Source organism: Protopterus annectens, chromosome 8.part0, assembly GCF_019279795.1.
Source record: "Protopterus annectens isolate FY-2018-M chromosome 8.part0, PAN1.0, whole genome shotgun sequence".
In the NCBI taxonomy this organism is placed as follows: Eukaryota; Metazoa; Chordata; order Ceratodontiformes; family Protopteridae; genus Protopterus; species Protopterus annectens.
Window position 1 is genome coordinate 320,833,693 of NC_056741.1, and position 19,719 is coordinate 320,853,411.

The 19,719-nt window shown below is 37.7% G+C and overlaps 1 protein-coding gene across 1 annotated transcript in view; it reads left to right on the top strand.

The window, feature by feature from the left end:
- Positions 1 to 517: 517 nt before the first annotated feature.
- Positions 518 to 19,719, top strand: part of SLC10A6 (solute carrier family 10 member 6) — a 470,481-nt gene continuing 451,279 nt past the window's right edge. Inside the window, exon 1 of the mRNA XM_044079817.1 lies at positions 518 to 1,000. Coding sequence (XP_043935752.1) covers positions 642 to 1,000 — 359 coding nt within the window. The 5' untranslated portion in view covers positions 518 to 641. The remainder of the gene's footprint in view (positions 1,001 to 19,719) is intronic.

Consider the following 19,719-nt stretch of genomic DNA (forward strand, 5'->3'; position numbering starts at 1 on the left):
TGTTGTGTATATGCATTGAGAAAGAGATACTGTCTTGAAAGCTTTGCTGTTTGTTCATAATGTATTTTTACCTTACTAAACATGGATTTTGGACATTGACTGCTTTACTGAAACTAGCATTCATCCTCAGGGTTCAGACATAAATCTATTCCTGTAGAAAGAACCATACTTGACATAATTCTGAAACATCAGAGTACCAATAAATATTCCTATTTTATGATGTACTGCTTTGTGATGTTACCTTTGTTTAAATGAAACAAAACACCAACATACAGCAAAATTACTGTTCAGACTCGACAAATGTTTACCATTACCTAATGTAAAATTAAACTAATATTTATTTTAAGACAAGTAAGGCAGGCATGGCTGCCAGTAACAAGAAACTTTTAACAAAGTTATTATATACTCAAGCCAGAGTAACTGGGTAATGCTACTGCCCAAGCAAACTCATTAGAATAAGATTAGTGTGCTTAGCAACTGAGTCATACACATTCCAGTCATTTTCTCATGAATGTTGATTCAGCACAAGAAAAAGAGCAAAACTTCAAGCAGACAGACTCTTGAATTCTTGATAAGTTCAGGATAAGTTCAGTCTATATCTTATAAGGGGCACACTTCTAGCAGTTCCAACAGCAGTGACAATGAAAAATTGTACCAATCATTCCACCTGCTCATTCAATGCCTCAGACACTAACAGGGGGCATTCTAACCTGTCATCAGTCCTCAGCACTACTCTAACTGCTCTCATGTGTCTGGTGGTGTTTTCTCTCGGCTGTACTGTGGAAGCAAGGAAGCTGTGGTCCCATCTGAAGAGACCATGGGGGATACTTGTAGGACTACTCTGCCAGTTTGGGCTGATGCCTCTTCTTGCCTTTGCCCTTGCAAAAGCTTTCTCTGTGAAACCTGTTCAGGCTGTGGCCATTCTTATAATGGGCTGCTGCCCTGGAGGCACCATATCCAACATTTTAACTTACTGGATAGATGGAGACATGGACCTCAGGTAAGGCTATATTAAAAATATTATTCCCTTATATGTTTATACTATAGTGTATGATGCATTTTATTCTGTGAGATATTATTTGCAAATAACACATCACCTGTCATAACACAAATTGCATTATTAACCTGAGAATATTTTGTTGCTTAAATGTTCAACATTCTGCACCCATGTTTTAAGTAAGCATGCTTCACTGTTTCATCTTTACTGGGTTCTTGCCCCCATGCAAAAAAATGATGATGATGTGTGCGTGTGTGTGTGTGTGTGTGTGTGTGTGTGTGTGTGTGTGTGTGTGTGTGTGTGTGTGTTTTATGTTATGTTTGCATGCACCAAGGTTGCTTCTTGGCACATGTATAGTAGGACAGCAACTTTTCCATTGCTGAAGTAGCATAGTTTACCTTTCAGATGTCAACTTTCACACAGAGACACACACACACACACACACACACACACACACATATATGTATATATATATATATATATATATATATATATATATGTAAATATATGTAAACCATATATATATATATATATATATATATATATATATATATATATGTATGTATATTCTGGGTTCCCTATCAGAAGCCTGAAACACTATAAGCCTGAAAATCAAAATCCTGAAAACTATAGACTGAAAGACCAAAATCCTGAAAGACCAAAATCCTGAAACTCAAAATCCTGAAAACACAAAATGAACATACTGACGTCATTGTGGCTTTGCTATTGTTAGCCCTGTGGTGTTGGGTCATGCGTTGGGTTCAGGTAAGTGTGCGGTTGGTTTTATGTTAGGGTTAGGGGCGGTTTAAGTAAGTTAGGGTTAGGGCGCAGGTTAGGCATGTATGCAATAGTGACAAATATTGGGGTTAGGGGCAGTTTAAGTGAGTTAGGGTTAGGGCGCGGGTCAGGTGAGTGTGCGATAGTGACGAACCTTAGGGTTAGGGTTAGGGTCAGGGTCAGTTAGTAGATATTAGTGTCTTTATAGTGACATATTAGCATTATTTGTGTTTTCAGGATTTTGAGTTTCAGGATTTTGGTCTTTCAGGATTTTGGTCTTTCAGTCTATAGTTTTCAGGATTTTGATTTTCAGGCTTATAGTGTTTCAGGCTTCTGATAGGGAACCATATTCTGTCATAGAACACATAGTTTGCTAATGGCTGGTTCAGAGTATGTGTTACAATGTATATAATACAAATAATACTTTCTTTAAATCTTTTAGATTTTTCTAGTAGAAGCAGTATTGAGACTACATAAGAGGGGAGGAATATAAATCATATGTAGTCTCAAAAGTAAAAGGATTATTAAAGGAAAGAATGGGATAAGCAAGATTTAAGCACTGTAAATTCAGAGCAATAAGCTTCTAATACATACACTGAAGAAAATTATGTCCCAGAGTAACCTTGGAAATAGATTAGGAAGAGGAAGTGGATGAAGGCTACCTTTGTTATTGCAGTGTATCTAACAGTGACATTTAGCAGGTAAATTACTCAGTCTGTGAAAAGGTCCAAGAAGTTAAAAGTATTCCAAAAATACAAAAAATAGTTGAAGGGTACACACAGAAATGTGATGAATAGCACCCAGTTCAAAGTAAGGAAATTTTTTATTTAGTTTTTGAGCGGATATGTGATACGCTGTGGCGATCCCTAACTGGGAAAAGTCGAAAGAAGAAGAGTTTTTGTTAAACTAGACAAAATTCTTTACATATTAATGCATGCTTTCAGGGTGAGTCTAGCTTTGATTTAATTAAATAAGCATCCTCAACGAAATTGCATTCAAGTGAAAAACAGAAGCTGTGAGAATCAAGCTCATATCTGTAGCATGTAGCTCAGTGCTTTAACATGCACAGGACTACAAAGTAAGACTTGCCATGTACATGGAAGTGCACAGGGTGTTGCACAGAATCTGTGGAAATATAAAAATCTAGGGCTAACCTACTAAACAATGCAGTATTGAGTGAATAAAGTAGCAATCAAATCTAAATATAGTCAGGAGTATCTATTTACATTCAGTGGCAAGAAATATAAAATAGCTTTGTCAGCTACAGAAGTTCAAAGATAAGTAATAAAACATGTCAGCTGTGAGTGTAGGCAGCAGTATCTGTTGCCCCTGGGGTAAGAAATGAACTTAGGTGGCAAAATCAAGAAATATAATGACACTCAATTTAACATAGGTAGGACCACAAGTAGAAAGAAAAAAAAAGTTATGTTGTGCATTTTTGAGAATACTAGTGAGATGGCATTCAGACAGAGACAGTCCAACAAATAATTATTAAATGTTGCAGAAGCTACACTGGCAGAAATCACATGAGTAGAGACAGCAGGATGAAATGGGTTTGCCTGTAATGAAAATTAGAAGAAATGGAAAATGGTTATTTTGGATATAACAGGAGATTTCAGGAGTCAGACTTAGTGGCCACAGAGGAGGTTAAATAATGGGAAAGAGCAATAATGATTTGTAACAGATAAAGGCATACATTAGCAGCACATAAGTTGTCTGACATGCAATGTAATCTGGAGAGGGGGTGTTATTGACTGGCAGTATAAGTCTCAAGCTCTTATCATTTATCCAACTGCATGTTTTATGTCTCAAGAGCTTCCAACACTCCCAATCTACTTAACATGAATGTTGTCTTTACAAAATCAATAAAAGGATATTTTACCAAAAAAAATATCAATATATCATGCAGACCTCTCAACTGTCCTCATTTTGGAGGAACATTCCTATTTTCAGTCCTGATTTAGGATATCCATATTTTTGGAGGTATGTCCATATTTTCAGACTTGATTTACCTTTTTATACAATATTCTGAATCCCCCTCATCACCTATGATTTTTGAAGCAGTCTAGTATACAGAAAATCACACTACATGGCAAACATACTAGTGGCAACAATAATTTTAAGAAAAGGAACACACATCTTACAGCTCTCTTCCTCTGAACCAAAAATAAATGACCCTATATGGTAGAGTTTTGCAATACATTTCATTAAATCTACAGATTTTACACAGTCTCTTTAATAATGTGCTTATATTTTTCCATTTTTGCTACTTGTGTTTTTAAAACATGTTTTTTTCTGCATAGTATCTCACAGTCCTACTGAAAGCAGGGAAAGGTATTTGTTATTTGCTATTTAGTATTCAAATTTTATGTAAATTAGATGTCCAGATTTTTAGATGGGGGTTCCTATTTTACAAGGGGTTTTGTTTTCATTTTCAAACTCTTCAGGTTGAGAGGTATGGATATATGTCACTAGGAGTCCACCAGTCTTTAGGTCCAACATTTTTTAGGCAGTGTCTGAATTATCTGAAAATTGCTGCCAAGCCAGAGCAGGAGGACATATAATTTTGCGGTCCATGGTGTAGTTGTAATAATGTTAGCTGATATTAAAATGGGATTGTGTAATAGCACATTGCCACAGGACAATCCAGACACTTGTATAGAAGTACTTTATGTCTGATCAGTCCTGCGGATAACTCCCTTCCTGTCAGACTGATGATTCATGTTCACAAAGCAAGTATGGTTGCTGGAAAAGGTTACTAGGCTCACGGCACTGAGCATCAAATGGTCTGATTGCCCATCTTGGTAAGAAAGTATGAAAAACAGCAGCTGTAGGCCTGAGTCCTGGCAATGACAGTGGGACAGACAGCTGGAAGGTACATTGATATATCTACACTGATTTTATTTATTATTTATTTATTTATTTTAGATTTGATAACCAGGATGGTCCGACTGGAGAACATGTCCATTTTCACTGGAGGCCCGGGGAGAAAAGCTCCACACAGAAAAATCCAAAAATAAGTATTTCAAAAGATACTTAACATAAAAGAGATTACGAATAGTATCATAAATGAGGCAGTTAGGTAAAAGATAAACAACTCTACATAGTATACAAGTTTACATAGCTTGATAGCAACAAATATGTGCAATATAGATACACCTGGGATAAAGGTGGGTAACATGAAAGGAGATATCAAATAACATCAAATTATATTTACATAAATTTTTATACGTTAGGAGAGTTCCCATTTGAGTGGATACATTTAAGTTAATAGTAAAAATAATACATAATCAACAGTTAAATCAAGGAGAGTAGAGTTAGTATGAAGAAAGATTATCTAAGAGGAAATAAATTTAAAGTTCCAGACATGCTATGTTCAAAAATGAAAATGGCTATGTCATCAAAGCTCATATTAAACGTATAAAACAATCATCTGCACTTTCTAAGTAAAAGATGTTACCATGAGCTAGTCATTTATAAAACTATAGATGTAGGAAGGCTGGCCCTAGCTGAGCATTACATGTTTCCAAAGGTTTACTACTGAAATCCCGTGGTGCAGATGGTCAAATGACACGTGGTAGAAAGGCACTTTTCAAAAAGGTACAATGCCGAACCGGACTACTGCAAATTCACAATAGAGAATGTGCAGTGTAATTCGGTAGTCTGAGTTCAGTATTGTGAGTGGAGATCGTGGTACAGTGAGGAACAGGAAAATTACCCTTTTCCTCACTGTAGTGTGATCTCAGAATTGGTATATATAATTTGCAGGGAGTGTAGGGGGCACAGCCCCCCACACACACACACACACACACACATGAGAGGTGCAGGGGGGCCTTGCCCTCCCTGCAAAACAGTAAAAACCATGTGCCATTGACTTGACAGTCTAACAGTAAGTTACGCTGCATAGCTTAGGTGACTGGCGTCACCTAAAACTATGTCGAGTTACATTAAATGCGGGCACCAGTGAACCGACAGTTGATACTGTGTAGGCGTCAGGATTATGGGTGCAATGTTACATTTCACTTATTTAATCAAATGATGGAAGTGTTTTCTTTGAATAGTAAATAATTTCCAAAGTGTGTGTGTGTGTGTGTGTGTGTGTGTGTGTGTGTGTATATGTATATATGTATATATATATATATATATATAAATATATATATATATATGTATATATATATATATATATATATATATATATATATATAAATATATATATATATATATATTGTAAGTTGAAATCTTCACATAAAACAGCTTAATTTATTTGCATTTTAAAATAAAATGTTTGCAGGGCACTGCAGTGCAATTAATGTCATAATATACTTAGTTTTCATAGCTATGAAGCAAGGGTATATTTGTCTTGTGGATTTCTTAAATGTACCCTCCAAAAAGTACACTAAAATCTCTCTCTCGTGTCCAGATTTTCTTGAATGTCCAGATGTTAGTCTCATATTTTAGTCTGGCCCTCATAAAATTTGTGGTTCTCTGGCAAACAGTTCTTTGTAAATGCAGTTTGTAAATAATGACATGCAAGTTTTAGACCATATCCTTCAGACAATGCAAAAGCTGTTGCTCTAAAAACTTTCAATGTTTATAGGAAAAATAATTAAAATTTGTCCCTGATTGTGAGTCTGAGTGTCCATTATATTTTGCTTTGTCCAGATTTCTCATGCTATGAGGTTGAAAGGTATGACTAGCAAACATTAGGCCATGGCCTAGTCCCACATACAAAGACATAAAAAGAATGATTTATTTTTTACAGTTCACATTGAATGTATTTGCTGCAGTTAACATAGTATATGGCAAAGCCTGCTTTTTTATATGTTGCTCACAAAGAGCTCTTTTTCATACATATCACTTTTTCTATAGAAACACTTTTTCTGATGACTCATTAGGGAGGGTGTCCATCTCCCTATGTATTTGTAGATTGTACTTAAATAGCTGATTTTCTCCATCCTATATAAGAATCTCCTCATGGCTATCAATGCATTATTTAACTCGGTCACTACTGAGGACACTGCTAGCTCCTCAAGAAAGTTTTCCATTCTTTTGGTAGAAAAAAACATGCTGACATAGAGTGAATATACAAAGCTCCAGAAAGTCAGAGGACAGAGGTTAGGACTGAACCCTAGAGCTGTGAGTCACAAATATTATGACTAAATCACTGTGCTGCTAAAATACTCCAGCTGTAGACACTGATGGTGATTCACCCTGCCAAGCTTCCAGATGTGAAAAGCAGACAATTCATTTTCTGAAACTGCAAGTAGTTTTAAATTCACAAATAGGCTTTTTTACCCATCCATTGAGTCCTGTACACACCTCCAGTAGTACCACCTGGTCCAGGACACTGCTAATAGGCCAGTCTGTTGTTGTCCAGCATAATTTAACCTAACCTAACTTGACATAGCATTATATAATACAATATAATCCACTATAACAGGGTACTTGCCATTTCACTAGGCATATTCAATTTTTGTGTAGTCAAAAATAAAAAGTCAGACTGAAATTAACTCCAGAAAACATTAAAAAAAAAGAAAATAAAATACAAAATACGTGAAATTAAAAATGTTGTGAAGAGTGCATGCAAAATTATCTACTTTTTTGTATCATGATGAATACATTGAATAGGACTAGATCAGGGATGGCCGTGGTACTGGACTGTTGGGCCACAGCCTCAATAAATGAAAACAAATACTTTAACAATGTATTTATTATTTTTTTTACCTTAAATAGTCAACTTTTTACTTCATTTAAAAAAATGGTTGACTTTCCTATCCGTGGGATTCAGAAGTCTGAACATGTGCATTTGATTAAAGTTATGCATTAAACAGTTGTCTTACTCAGCTTACTCACCTTGGCTGTTTTTTCTAAAGAGTCAAGCCTTTCATACACATTGCTAGAGAATGAAGCAGTGATGTATTATTACAATTCCCTCTGCCATTTGTGGAAATAAAATATGCTTCAGTGAGAGTTAGTCAGGCTGCTGAGCAAAGCAGTGAGTATTTTATTTTGGCTAGCTTAAACTACCTCAGATGACTGGTGCAAATGAAAAGTGAAATAATTCTTATAGATGGACAGTGAGAATGTAAGTCTGGAGATGTATGTGTGGTTTTTAATGAATTCTTTTTTATTAAATGATATTTAAATGAGCTGGTGATCTGATTTATTATGTTAAATAATCATACGTTATTGATATTTTTATATTCAACAGTGCCACTGCCATCAAGCCTGCAGGACAGTTTGCAGGTTTTTTTTCTTTTACGCAGTTAATATTGTGTGTGTGTGTGTGTGTGTGTGTGTGTGTGTGTGTGTGTGTGTGTGTGTGTGTGTGTGTGTGTGTGTGTGTGTCTCTGTATATTGTGCATAAAGGGCTGTTACAGTGTATTGCACTGCAGGCACCTCCCAGCAATAAATTGTAATATATTGAAACCATTATTTATTGATCTACCTATGGCGGAGATGAACTTTTCAAACTTTCACTGGTGAATTGTTGCTCAAAGACTGTAAGGCACTTGGCGGGGCTTCTTTGTCATTTCTCCTGCAGGCAGGGAGAGCTGGACGGGTGTGTTTAGTAATTGTATCTGCCTGTTTCTTGGAGCGTGCTGAGTTAGTGAACAGCAGTTAAAAACGTGTTTGAAAACAAAAGAGGGCCGGAAAATGGGCTTCTGCTTCTCTGGATGGCTGTATACAGGAAATCCTTTCATCACTATGTCCTCCTTTTGAGGCAACTGCAGCCACTGTTCTATCCCAGGTTTTTGATGTTGTGGAAAAACAATGATGGCCTGCATTATCTTTTAGACTTTCTTATTCCTGTTAAGCACGTTCTGCAGTGTCTTCAGCAAGAAGCCTGTACAAAGAACAAAACATTAATAAAAAAAGGAAGATGTGCTCATTTCACAACTGCTGCCCGGTGAGGAGAATGTACCTATGCAACACAGGTTGCTGTTAACATCCCCGTCTACTGCAAGACTTTCATTGACTACTACTTCTAAAGCACAAGAAGTTAATCTTGACATTCTTCGGTCTGGAGTTGCCTGTCTACCTGGAACCAGAGACAGAAGTCGACGTGCTGTCACAATAATCTCTACAAAGAATCCAATTTGGCTGAGTCCACATTGTAATTGCTGTGACCTTGTTCATTTACTCTTGTATTTCTCCAGTATTATCAGTATTGAAATCAGAGTTTTGGGGCTTACCATTTTGGTCGATGCTCATCAGTGTTTACCAGTTCCTGAGCTCTTTAAATCTTTCAATGCCCTACAAGATGCTGTTCCCAACTGTATCCATGTTGTATTAGTACTTGCTGACAAATATTTCTCTTTTCGTGTGGCAAAACCCACATCTGTACAGGGATACATAATAGCTTTGTCAAAATGGTCACCTGTTGGATGAACCAAATTTGAATTCAATGGCTAAAGATACTAAGACGACGAGCTGAAAAGACTGGTCTGAGTTTGGGACTAGAATATTAATGGCATTTCATTTTTTGTCTGTGAATTGTTGTTGTCTATTGACTGAATTTGGATAAGCAGTATTTAATGGTTTTGTTCATGTAAGATATGTACAACTTTTGAGTGGTATGAAACAACTGTACCAATATCTGAATCCTGAATTTTCTGACTGTTGAAATCCATCTAAAGTGAACGCTTACTTTCCCAGTGCTGTACTGGTCCCTTGAGCAGAACCTGTACTAACACTCAAAAGAACCAAAGTTTTGTCATGCCATGTGTATATCATTCCCTGGTGTATCCTGCCTTGAGATTTCCTGAATTTCTTGACTGTTGACATCAACACTTTCCCTCCACCCCACCTGCCTCTCACTACCTCACCACTTCTCTCCTAAGTCCCTTAACCTCCTCTCTATTACATCCAACAGGCCCCACCTATCATGCACTCTCCTACTCCTAAATCCTTTATTTCCACTTCCTTCCTCATCCTTCTTCTACTTCCTCTATACCATGCCACCTCCTATACTCACTTCCATCTACACCCTCCACCTCTGCCTCCCCACCTCCCCAACACTACACACTTGCACAACATCTCAGCCTCTTTAGTTCCCTCCCACCCTTCCCTCCTCTTCAAAGTAAAACTTCTCCCAATCACTACTAAAATACTACAAACCCAGACCTTTTCATTACCAGACACTTCTAACTAAGTACAAACCAAAACAACGTATTCCTTATCTCACTTACCTCTGCTTAGCTGGTGACATTCACCCTAATCCAGGACCAAACTTCTCTCCTACTAACCACACTAGCTCCCACAATAATTCCACCAATAAATACCTCAAATTCCTCGCCATCAACGCCCAAAGCCTAAAAAATAAAATAACCCACTTTCATGCCTGGCTCACTCACAACTCACCTGACATTGTAGCCATCTCTGAAACCTGGCTAAAACCTCACATAAGTGACTCTGAATTCCTTCCCCCTGGTTTTCAATCACTTCAATCTGACCGCCTAAGTACTCGAGGTGGCGGTGTCGCACTAGTCTACTCCAACCAGCTGTCTTTTACTCCATATCCTAATCCCATCCCTTCTTTTAATAATGCTGAACTTGTAGCAGGCCTTCTAAAAATTAACAGTCATAAAAACATCTGCTTCATTTCCCTCTATATTCCTCCAGGTAACAACACCAACACCCTGGAAGACATCCTGTCCTGGGCCTCCTCAAATATTAAATTGGAAACCTACATATTGGGTGATGTAAATATAGACTGGAACAAAATCAACAACCCTAAACCCACCATGTCAATCAATCTATTTAACTACACTCAACTTACTAACACCATCACTAGACCCAACAAAACCAACCCCCCAGGCTCCATACTAGACTGGATCCTAGTATCTCATCCCAATAAAGTGATACAATCTGGTGTCATACCAAACCCATTAGGAGACCACCTCCCTGCCCCCACCCACCGAGCTTCCCTCACCCCCCACACTCCCACCAGTTTATCCACACTCAGAACCTCTCTAACTTTAACCCTACTACTTTCTCTGATTCATTCAGGAATACCAATTGGAACCCCCTGAAAACTCTTCCATTAGACTCAGCCATTGACTTTTTCAATTCAACTTTTTTAAATGTCCTTAACTCCCTAGCTCCAGTAAGAACAAAAAGAGTAAAAACTAAGACCACCCCGTGGCTTACCAAATACACCAAAAATATTATGCTACAAAGAGATAAAACCTGGAAAACATACCTCCAAACTAAACAACCAGACATTTTACTCAAATACAAACAACTAAGAAACCTTGTCAAAAAACAAGTTATCAAAGATAAAAAGACCTACTACATTAAAATGTAAACAAATCATGTAAAAAACCCCAAACAATTTTGGAACTCTATCAACTCTCTCCTTAGGCCAGGTACTAAAAACAATCCCTGCCCCGACACCAGCAAATCTGACCTTGAAATTGCCTCACTATTCAACACCTTCTTCACCACTTCTATTGCTGAGCTAACCACGACCTTTACCAACAACAACCCTCAACCCCACCCCAACCAAACATCCTCTCCCTCCTCTCCCCCCTACTTTTGAACTCAAACCCATCTCCACCTACCAAATAAAGAAACTACTCTCTAAACTAAAGCCTTGCTCCAATGCCCCCGACAACATTCCCTCCTCCTTCTTAAAAATAGCCTCCGATGGTATTGCTCTCCCTATTAGCATCCTGATCAATAGATCCCTACTTGAATCCTATGTACCCAAACTATGGCGCTCTGCATATATTCTTCCACTTCACAAGGATGGCAAAAACTGTGACATATCTAATTTCCACCCCAGAGCCATCCTTTCCCCCCTCTCTCTAAACTCCTTGAAAAATGCATCCACCTTCTGCTCTTGCCTTTCCTTACCAAACACCAGCTACTCTCTCCTACCCAGCACGGCCTCCGCCCAGGACATAGTACCAACACCGCTCTTCTCTCCTTCTTACATAATGTCAATTTAGCCTGTGACTCCGGTAATTTAGTATCCTCAGTTCTGTTGGACTTATCTAATGCTTTTGATACAACTCCCACTCCCACTTTCTAAATCATCTGTCTAATCTCAATCTCAATCTCTGGTTTCGCTGTTTCTGAGTTTTGCAAGCAGCGTGGTTTTATTTAATCACTGTGGAATAAACTTCTTTGGATCACCTTACAGCGTGCCCTGGCACTTTTTTGGACTTAATAATCTCAATCTCTCCCACAAAACTCTCTCCTGGTTCTCCATCTATCTTTCCAACAGGTTCCAGGCTGTCAAATGGGGCCAGGGCACCTCCACCTTCCGTCCTACCCCCACTGGAGTACCCCAAGGATCCATACTTGGCCCAATTCTATTCAACATCTTTATTAACGACTTTTACAAGGCCATACCCAATACTAAAATTGTTCAATATGCTGACAATTCTACTTTGATCTGCTGCACCTCCAACTTAACAGATCTCCAACTACTGACACAAACAGCCTTCTGTACTACCGAAAACTGGATGCTCCAAAATCACCTCTCATTAAATGCTAACAAAACTAAAATCCTTCTATTCTCTCCTTCTACGTCCTCCCATATTGATAAAAACTCATTCCAAATAGTCAGCCATACCAACTCCATTTTAGAGGTCGTTCCCTCTGCCAAACTTCTTGGTGTAACCATTGATGAACACCTAAAATTTAATACTCACATCCAGCTAAACATAAAGAAAACCCACATAAAACTTGGCCTACTTTATAGAAACAACCACTGCCTCTCTCCTGTTACCAGACTAACTCTCGCCACTTATCTCCTTCCCTCTCTACTGTATGGCGCCCCTCTGCTTACTAATTTATCCTCCTCACTATCCTCCAAGCTAGAAATATGTTACAATAAAATCTCCAGATTTACTACCAAAGCCAAATCTTACTCTCATCACTGTTCCTCCCTTCACTCATTAAACTGGCTTGAACTCCATAACCAACTTGACTTTCTCCAAATCACGACTGCCTATAGACTACTATTCCAACCTACCAAGTGCCCTGCACTATCCAATATCCTACAAGCATATACTCCCCATAGAACACTTAGATCTACCCACCAAAACCTAATCACTATCCACAAACCCAAGCACCCAGCTGGTCAACTTCTGCTTTCCTTCACCTTAGCCAAAAAATGGAATGCTCTTCCCTCCACTCTTAGGACCCGCGATAAATAACCTTGAAAACTTTAAAACTCTTCTTCATTCTCACCTTTACTCAAACAGGAAATGCAACTGTACTATTCACCCTATACCTCTCAAGGTCTCCTCCACATTTACTCCTGGGTAACCTCTCATCTAGCTAGCCTTGCTCATTTGTATTATGTATATATAACTATACTGTAAAATCTAGCCTCAAGGCCATTTGCCTGTTTTTTACACCTAAACAAAATTGTAATTGTTTGTTTCTTTATGAATGCTACCTGTTTATTTGTCAGTAATGCAAAGTTTATTAGTAATTATTCATGTAACTATGTATTGTTGGAGCTTTTCTCCCCGGGCCTTCACTGAAAACGGGCTCCCTGAGTCCAGTGGACCTCCCCGGTCATCAAACTGGAATAAATAAATAAATAAATAATATAAATAAATATAGTGACACAAAATAAAGCACAGAAACAGAAGGGTAATAGACCAAGAAAACAACAGCAAGAAAGAGAACAGGAAATATTACTATAGTAACATAATGGGCAAGTAAATAGCAAAGAATAAGTTTCAAAAGCAAGTCATGCATTATTATATAAAAGGAGTATCCGAAGGCACATACTACTGTAATTAAAGAAGAAGATTCACTCACTCATAAAAAGTACTAATAAAGAAGAGGTAGAATAGAACACACACAAGTACAAAACACAAACTGGATCCACTTTATAGTTCAGAGACAGTTGTAGTCAAATTCAGGTACTGGTTAAAGAACTCAGTAGTGCAAAGAGACTTAGGGAGTGACTGAGCAGATACAAATTGTCATTGTACAAGCAGACAAAGAAACCTGAATTGCCATTGCCTAGTAAAAATGAAAACTACAGCGGGACATGAGTTAACATTAGGACAGCAAAACAAAGAAGGAATAATAGATGCTTGACAGAATAGTAAAAGAATAACCCATGTAAAGGTATCAAAGCAAGTTAGAAGAGAAATTAAAAATAGTCTTGGCAGAAAGAAAAAAAAAACAAATAAGCAACAGACTAAACCCAAAAAAAACTAAGTAAAAGAAGGGAATGTTACTGAAATAAAAACAAGGTCACTAAAATGTATATTATAATGGCAGTGAAGAAAACAAAACAGTTAAGGTATTAATAACAATTTGAAAATGGTTGAGTGTGTGTTAGATGTGTGAAATGAGAGAAGAGCAAAGTTATGTTAGAAAAATAACTCACCAAGAGTGGGTTAGAAGGCAGCTGAAAAATCATCTAAGCAAAATGGATGTTTAATTACGTTAGGCAAAAGGTTCAAAAAAATGTAGAGATGAAGTTCAGTGTGCAAGTGACAACAGTAGTTATATCAGCAGACATAGCACTTGTAGTTAAGGTGGTACAAAACATTAAAGATGGAATTCCAGAATACACAAGTAGAGACCAAATACACTAAGATCAGAAACTAAGCTATGCAGCCAGTTGTCATCTTGTCCCCTAAAGTGTTAACATGATTCTCATCAAAATGTTGTTCTGGGTTTAGCATGCTCTTCATATCACACTATTTGAATCAGAAGGGTGTCATTTCTGAAGAAGAAGTGTGCCTTCTACTGTGGAGTAAGATGGTCAATGAACCATTGTCATTCCTGGTCCCCACTAATCTGGCTGTCATTCAAGGGACTCTTATAAAGGGGTCTTATTTTCTGGTGCGTACTGCTAACATATAACCCTAATTTTCTGTTCACATTATTTTACTATTTGCAGTACATTACATTGTTACAATCTGGATTTCTTTTGCACAGCTTTGTACTGCTCACATATACATTTATGTATATTGTTTTGTACATTTTGCATAACATAATTCATACAACCCAATATATGGGCTTTTTACTGGCAATTTTGCATGTTATGCCTTATTCATAGCTAGCAAGGGTCTGTTTGGCCAGCATCTCTATCCAGTTAACAAAAGACAAATATGTAAACTATTATAACTATCAAATAAGACACTGACTCACTGTGTGCTGTTATTTACTGTCAATGAATTCTTATGTAAGAAAGCAAAAAAACTGAGTGCCCCAAGTTTTGCTGTGTTCTCTTCATCAATTTATTCCAATAACAAGTAAAAGCATACCATAAAACAAGGCTCCATTGATCAGTGATGTTGCTTTTAAGTCCAAGAAAGTTCTTGTAAACACAAAACCACCAGTAATCCAGAGTAGTCAGAGTTACTCCCCGGGATTTATTAAACTCCATGCAGGAATAGTGCTATTTCTGCACAGAGTGGTTCGTGTCCATTTAGAACAGCAGCGCGCCTTCCATATGCATGAATACGTGCTGCTGTTTAACCTACAAGGACACGAACCATGAACAAGTGCAGGGGGCGTGTCCGAGTAGTGCACGGACACTAAACATGCCCCCTGCACTCACAAAGTGCCGTACAGCACTTTCTAAGTCGAACTGACATTATGCCAGTATTTCAGTGTCCACGGACACTCAAATGAAAAAAATTATCACTTCAGTGTCTGCAGACACTGGAATAAAAACAACAATAAGAAAACAATGCAGTGGATGTGTTACAGGTTCTGTGAGACACCCCTTGCATTGCTAAAGTGCTGTATGGCACTCATACCTCTCAACCTCTTAGCACAAGAAATCTGGACAAAGCCAAAAATAATGGGGGGGACAAAGGCCCCCAAATAGGGACACATTTTAAATATTGCTCTGATAAACCCTTAGAAAGTGGCTAGAATAAAAGGAGTTGTGTTAACATACAATTTCTGAGGGATATGAAGTCTGAAACTCAAATATTGGTCATCTTACTTCTCAACCTCTTAGAGCAAAAATTGTGGACAGAACCTGAAATGATGGGGGGACAAATAGGGACAGATTTTAAATATTGCTCTGACATACTTAAAAAGTTGATAGATAACATGATATGTATTAGCAGGAGTCCTTGAAGGATAGAAGCCTGAAAGCCAAATCAATGCCAGTATTTCATGATTGCAGTCCAAAGTAGTTGGCAGAACACCACAATACATACCCATATAACCTAATAATATCATAATAATATATAACTCTTCTTACAGTAGCCTAAGTAATGTTTAAGTGTAGCTAAGTGGGGGTGCATGTTATGGCCGTCTGCTTAGTATAGCTTAAACATCCCATAGGAGCTATATGCAAATAGACAAGTGACAATTCCAAGCTGAGGGAGTGTGGGGGTTAAAGTCATGGCTTTACATGCAGTCACTCATGGTTTGAGTCCCAAGGTTAGCAACTTATTTTTCTATGTGAAAGTAGTGTTAAAATTATTTTAGTAAACTTAAATTATGTAGCAACCTTTTTTGTCAAACAGAGTAGTGTAGCAGTTCCAAAAATGAGATGTCAGTGTAGAAAATATATGAAACCCCCATATAAACACAAGTGCCTCATACAGTATAGTCACACAAGAATATAATTTAATGAAAGCACAGAGAGGGGATTCATGGAAGGTAAACATAAAATTATAATGTGTATATAAATATTATTTCAAAAATTTATAAGTATAATATGCTTAAACATGCCATCATTTTGTATCCATCAGACCTTGTTCTGCCAGCAATAAAATAGTCCACACTACCAAGTCTTGAACTCAGCATGCTGTCCTCTACAATCACAATAAGCTACCACTACACTATCTGAGCTGCAAAAAACTGCAATGCTTTAACAAACTTATCATCCCTTCTGATCATTTAACATTAATGGAAAGAAACACAGTCCCAAGTGTCAAACCCATGATCCTGAACACTATAGTCAGAGGAATGCACCACCACACAATATTAGCTATAGGAAGTAATGCTATTTTTTTCAAATATATCATGCAATAGAGGCATGCAACATTAGGGAGAAAGCTTTGTGGAACCAGTCATGTTGTATATAGACACACACACACAGTGTAGATATATATATATATATATATATATATATATATATATATATATATATATATATACATATATATATATATATATATATATATATATATATGTGTGTGTGTGTGTATATATATATATATATATATATATATATATATATATATATGGGCCACATATAGGGACATATTTCAAATATTGCTGTTACAAATGAAGACATTTGCACATTTGCTACAGCAACAGCTTGCATTTCAGTAGACAATTACTGAAGGATATGAGGATGGAAACTGAAATGTTATGTCATTTTTCACTGACATAAATCCTTGGGTCATCACAGTGATTTACCAGACAAATACGAATACATTTTGGAACCGAACAAAAGTATAGGCCAAACATCCAGACATTCTGTGAAAATCCTGACACTGGAGAGGTATGCTCAGAATCCCTTAGTGCAATGAATCTGGGCCAAGCCTGACAAAGTGGGGAGACAAAGGCATGAAAATAGGGAGATATCCAAAATATGTCAGTAGATAAGCTAAGAAAGCTGATGTAGTAACACCATATGTCCTAACATATATCAACTGAAATATCACAATTCCAGGACTCAATTGCTTCCCCTTAGTTAGTGACCTCAGTCCCCACATCATCCCACTGATGTGTCAGGAATACACAACAATTATGGGGACCAGACCAAAGATATCAGCCAAACACTTGGACATCCTACAAATATGTGGACATAACACAACAGTAGGAAAACTACACTGAGCTACCAAGCAATGTCCAAACTTTAATCAGACTGACATAACATTACCCAAGTCCAGCTCTGGGGCTGTACACATGCCTTAGCAAATATAACAGGCACTACAGGGATATAACACTACTGGAAAACAGACACTGGTGTGAAAGTGCATACCCCCAAAAAATTGCACCATAGTCACAGCAACATACCAGTAAGCAAACTGAACACTACAGTATAATGACTGTGTGAGCAACAAAATCCTGTTTCTACTCACACATTACCCCTACATATACTGCCCCAAGTCACAGTGTAGTGGGAATCAGGAGGTGTTACAGGACATGTCACTGTCTGCATGTACAAACATATGCAGGTAATAGGGAACCAGAAACTGGAGCAGTATGCACAGTCAGATAGAAAGGGCCCATGACACTCACATGTACTCCCTCCCTACACAGCCCAAATAACAGGTACAAACTATACTGCTACACAGTCCTAACAATCTTTTAACAATGGACAGACATACACAGATCTCTCAAATGCACACTTTCCCAGAGAATGTATAGGCACAGGACTCATATCTATGGCCGCTTCCTTGTTACATGTCTGGGGGTCTATGACATCACTGGGATGGTAGCAGGAATGAATGCAATAAATAATGATACTACATACCTCTGAACCTCTTAGTGCATGAACTGGACAAAGCCTGACATAATTGGGGGACAGAGGCCCAAACAAAGGGTTATATTGGACATATTGCTGTGATAAATGTAGACAGTTGCTGGTGTTACCGGCTTTGTTGTAACATATCTTTTTTGAGGGATAGGAAGTCAGTAACACCAATGGATGTTAGTATTTACTGACTGTATTCCCAGAGTATTCTACCAATTAGCCAAGGAAAACAACTGTCTAGGGAGCAGACCAAACATATGAGCCACGCATCTGGACAGGGTCTAGGCCTCTGGACCGTGTAGAGGTATGACCACAGTGATTTAACAGAATGGAAATCCCCTGACAGCTGCCAAACATGTCACCCAGCACCTTATGAAGTGTAGTAAGACCAACATGACACTCCCCCACATCACCTCTGGGAAATTACCCATGTATATTCAAATATAGCATGCACTACAGGGATGGAACTGTAGTAAAATGCAGAGAGTGGTGCAAAAATGTCTCCAACACAGCCCTTGCAAGTACGGCAACTGCACGGCCCCAAAAAGGAGAATCCAAATTCAAAAATCAAAGGTCAGCAGACAGTGATATACCAGTTGCTTTATTAAAGTATATATAAATGAAACTCCATCAGACTGGTTTCGGCTGAAGAAAACACTTAGATAGCCTTCATCAGTGTAAAATGTGATTTAGAATTCCATAAAGTTAATGTCCATTTATACAGTAGCCTATCAACAAAAATGAAGCTGATTGGTTACTCAAAAATTCTCATTCAGACCTGGTGAAAATAAACCACCCAGCTTAATGATCCACTTTTTTTCTTTTGTATTCATTATATAGTGCCAACCAGCTTTATTAGTCCTATTACCAACAATCCTGTCAATAATTGTAAATCTGAAGTTTGCACCATGGTGTATCAATGAATGTTTGTATAGGGCATTGCTTATTCTTTTGTTTCTGATGTCACTACAGCATTCAGAAATCCTTAGTCTCAATGGCCTAGAAGTTTGCCCAATATAAAAGGCAGAACAGGTACATGTAACGAGATAGATCACCCAATTTGTTCCACAGTTGGCTAGGAATTTAATGTCATAAACTATACCTGTGTTCCTACTAGTAAATTGTTTAGATTTAACTAACTTGGGACAATGTATACAATGTCCACATGGTACACATCCCATAAGTAAATCACCTGTTAAAGGGCATTGGCTATAGTCCTTAGTTTGTTTCCGGCCATGTTTGTAATGATTAAAGTGGGACCTCAATGTTTTCCCTTTCTGAAATGAGAAAATACATCTATCATTAAGGATCTCAAATAGCTTGCTATCAGCTGGAAGAATGTTCCAATGTCTCTGGACACTATCTAATAATATATTAGTATTCCTCCCATAGGTGGTGACAAGGTGGATATCCATATGCCCCCCTTGTTCTTTGTTTCTGTAGGTGAATAAATTATTCCTGTCTAGTGTTGACACCCAGTTACTGACAGTCAAAATGTTGCCAATTT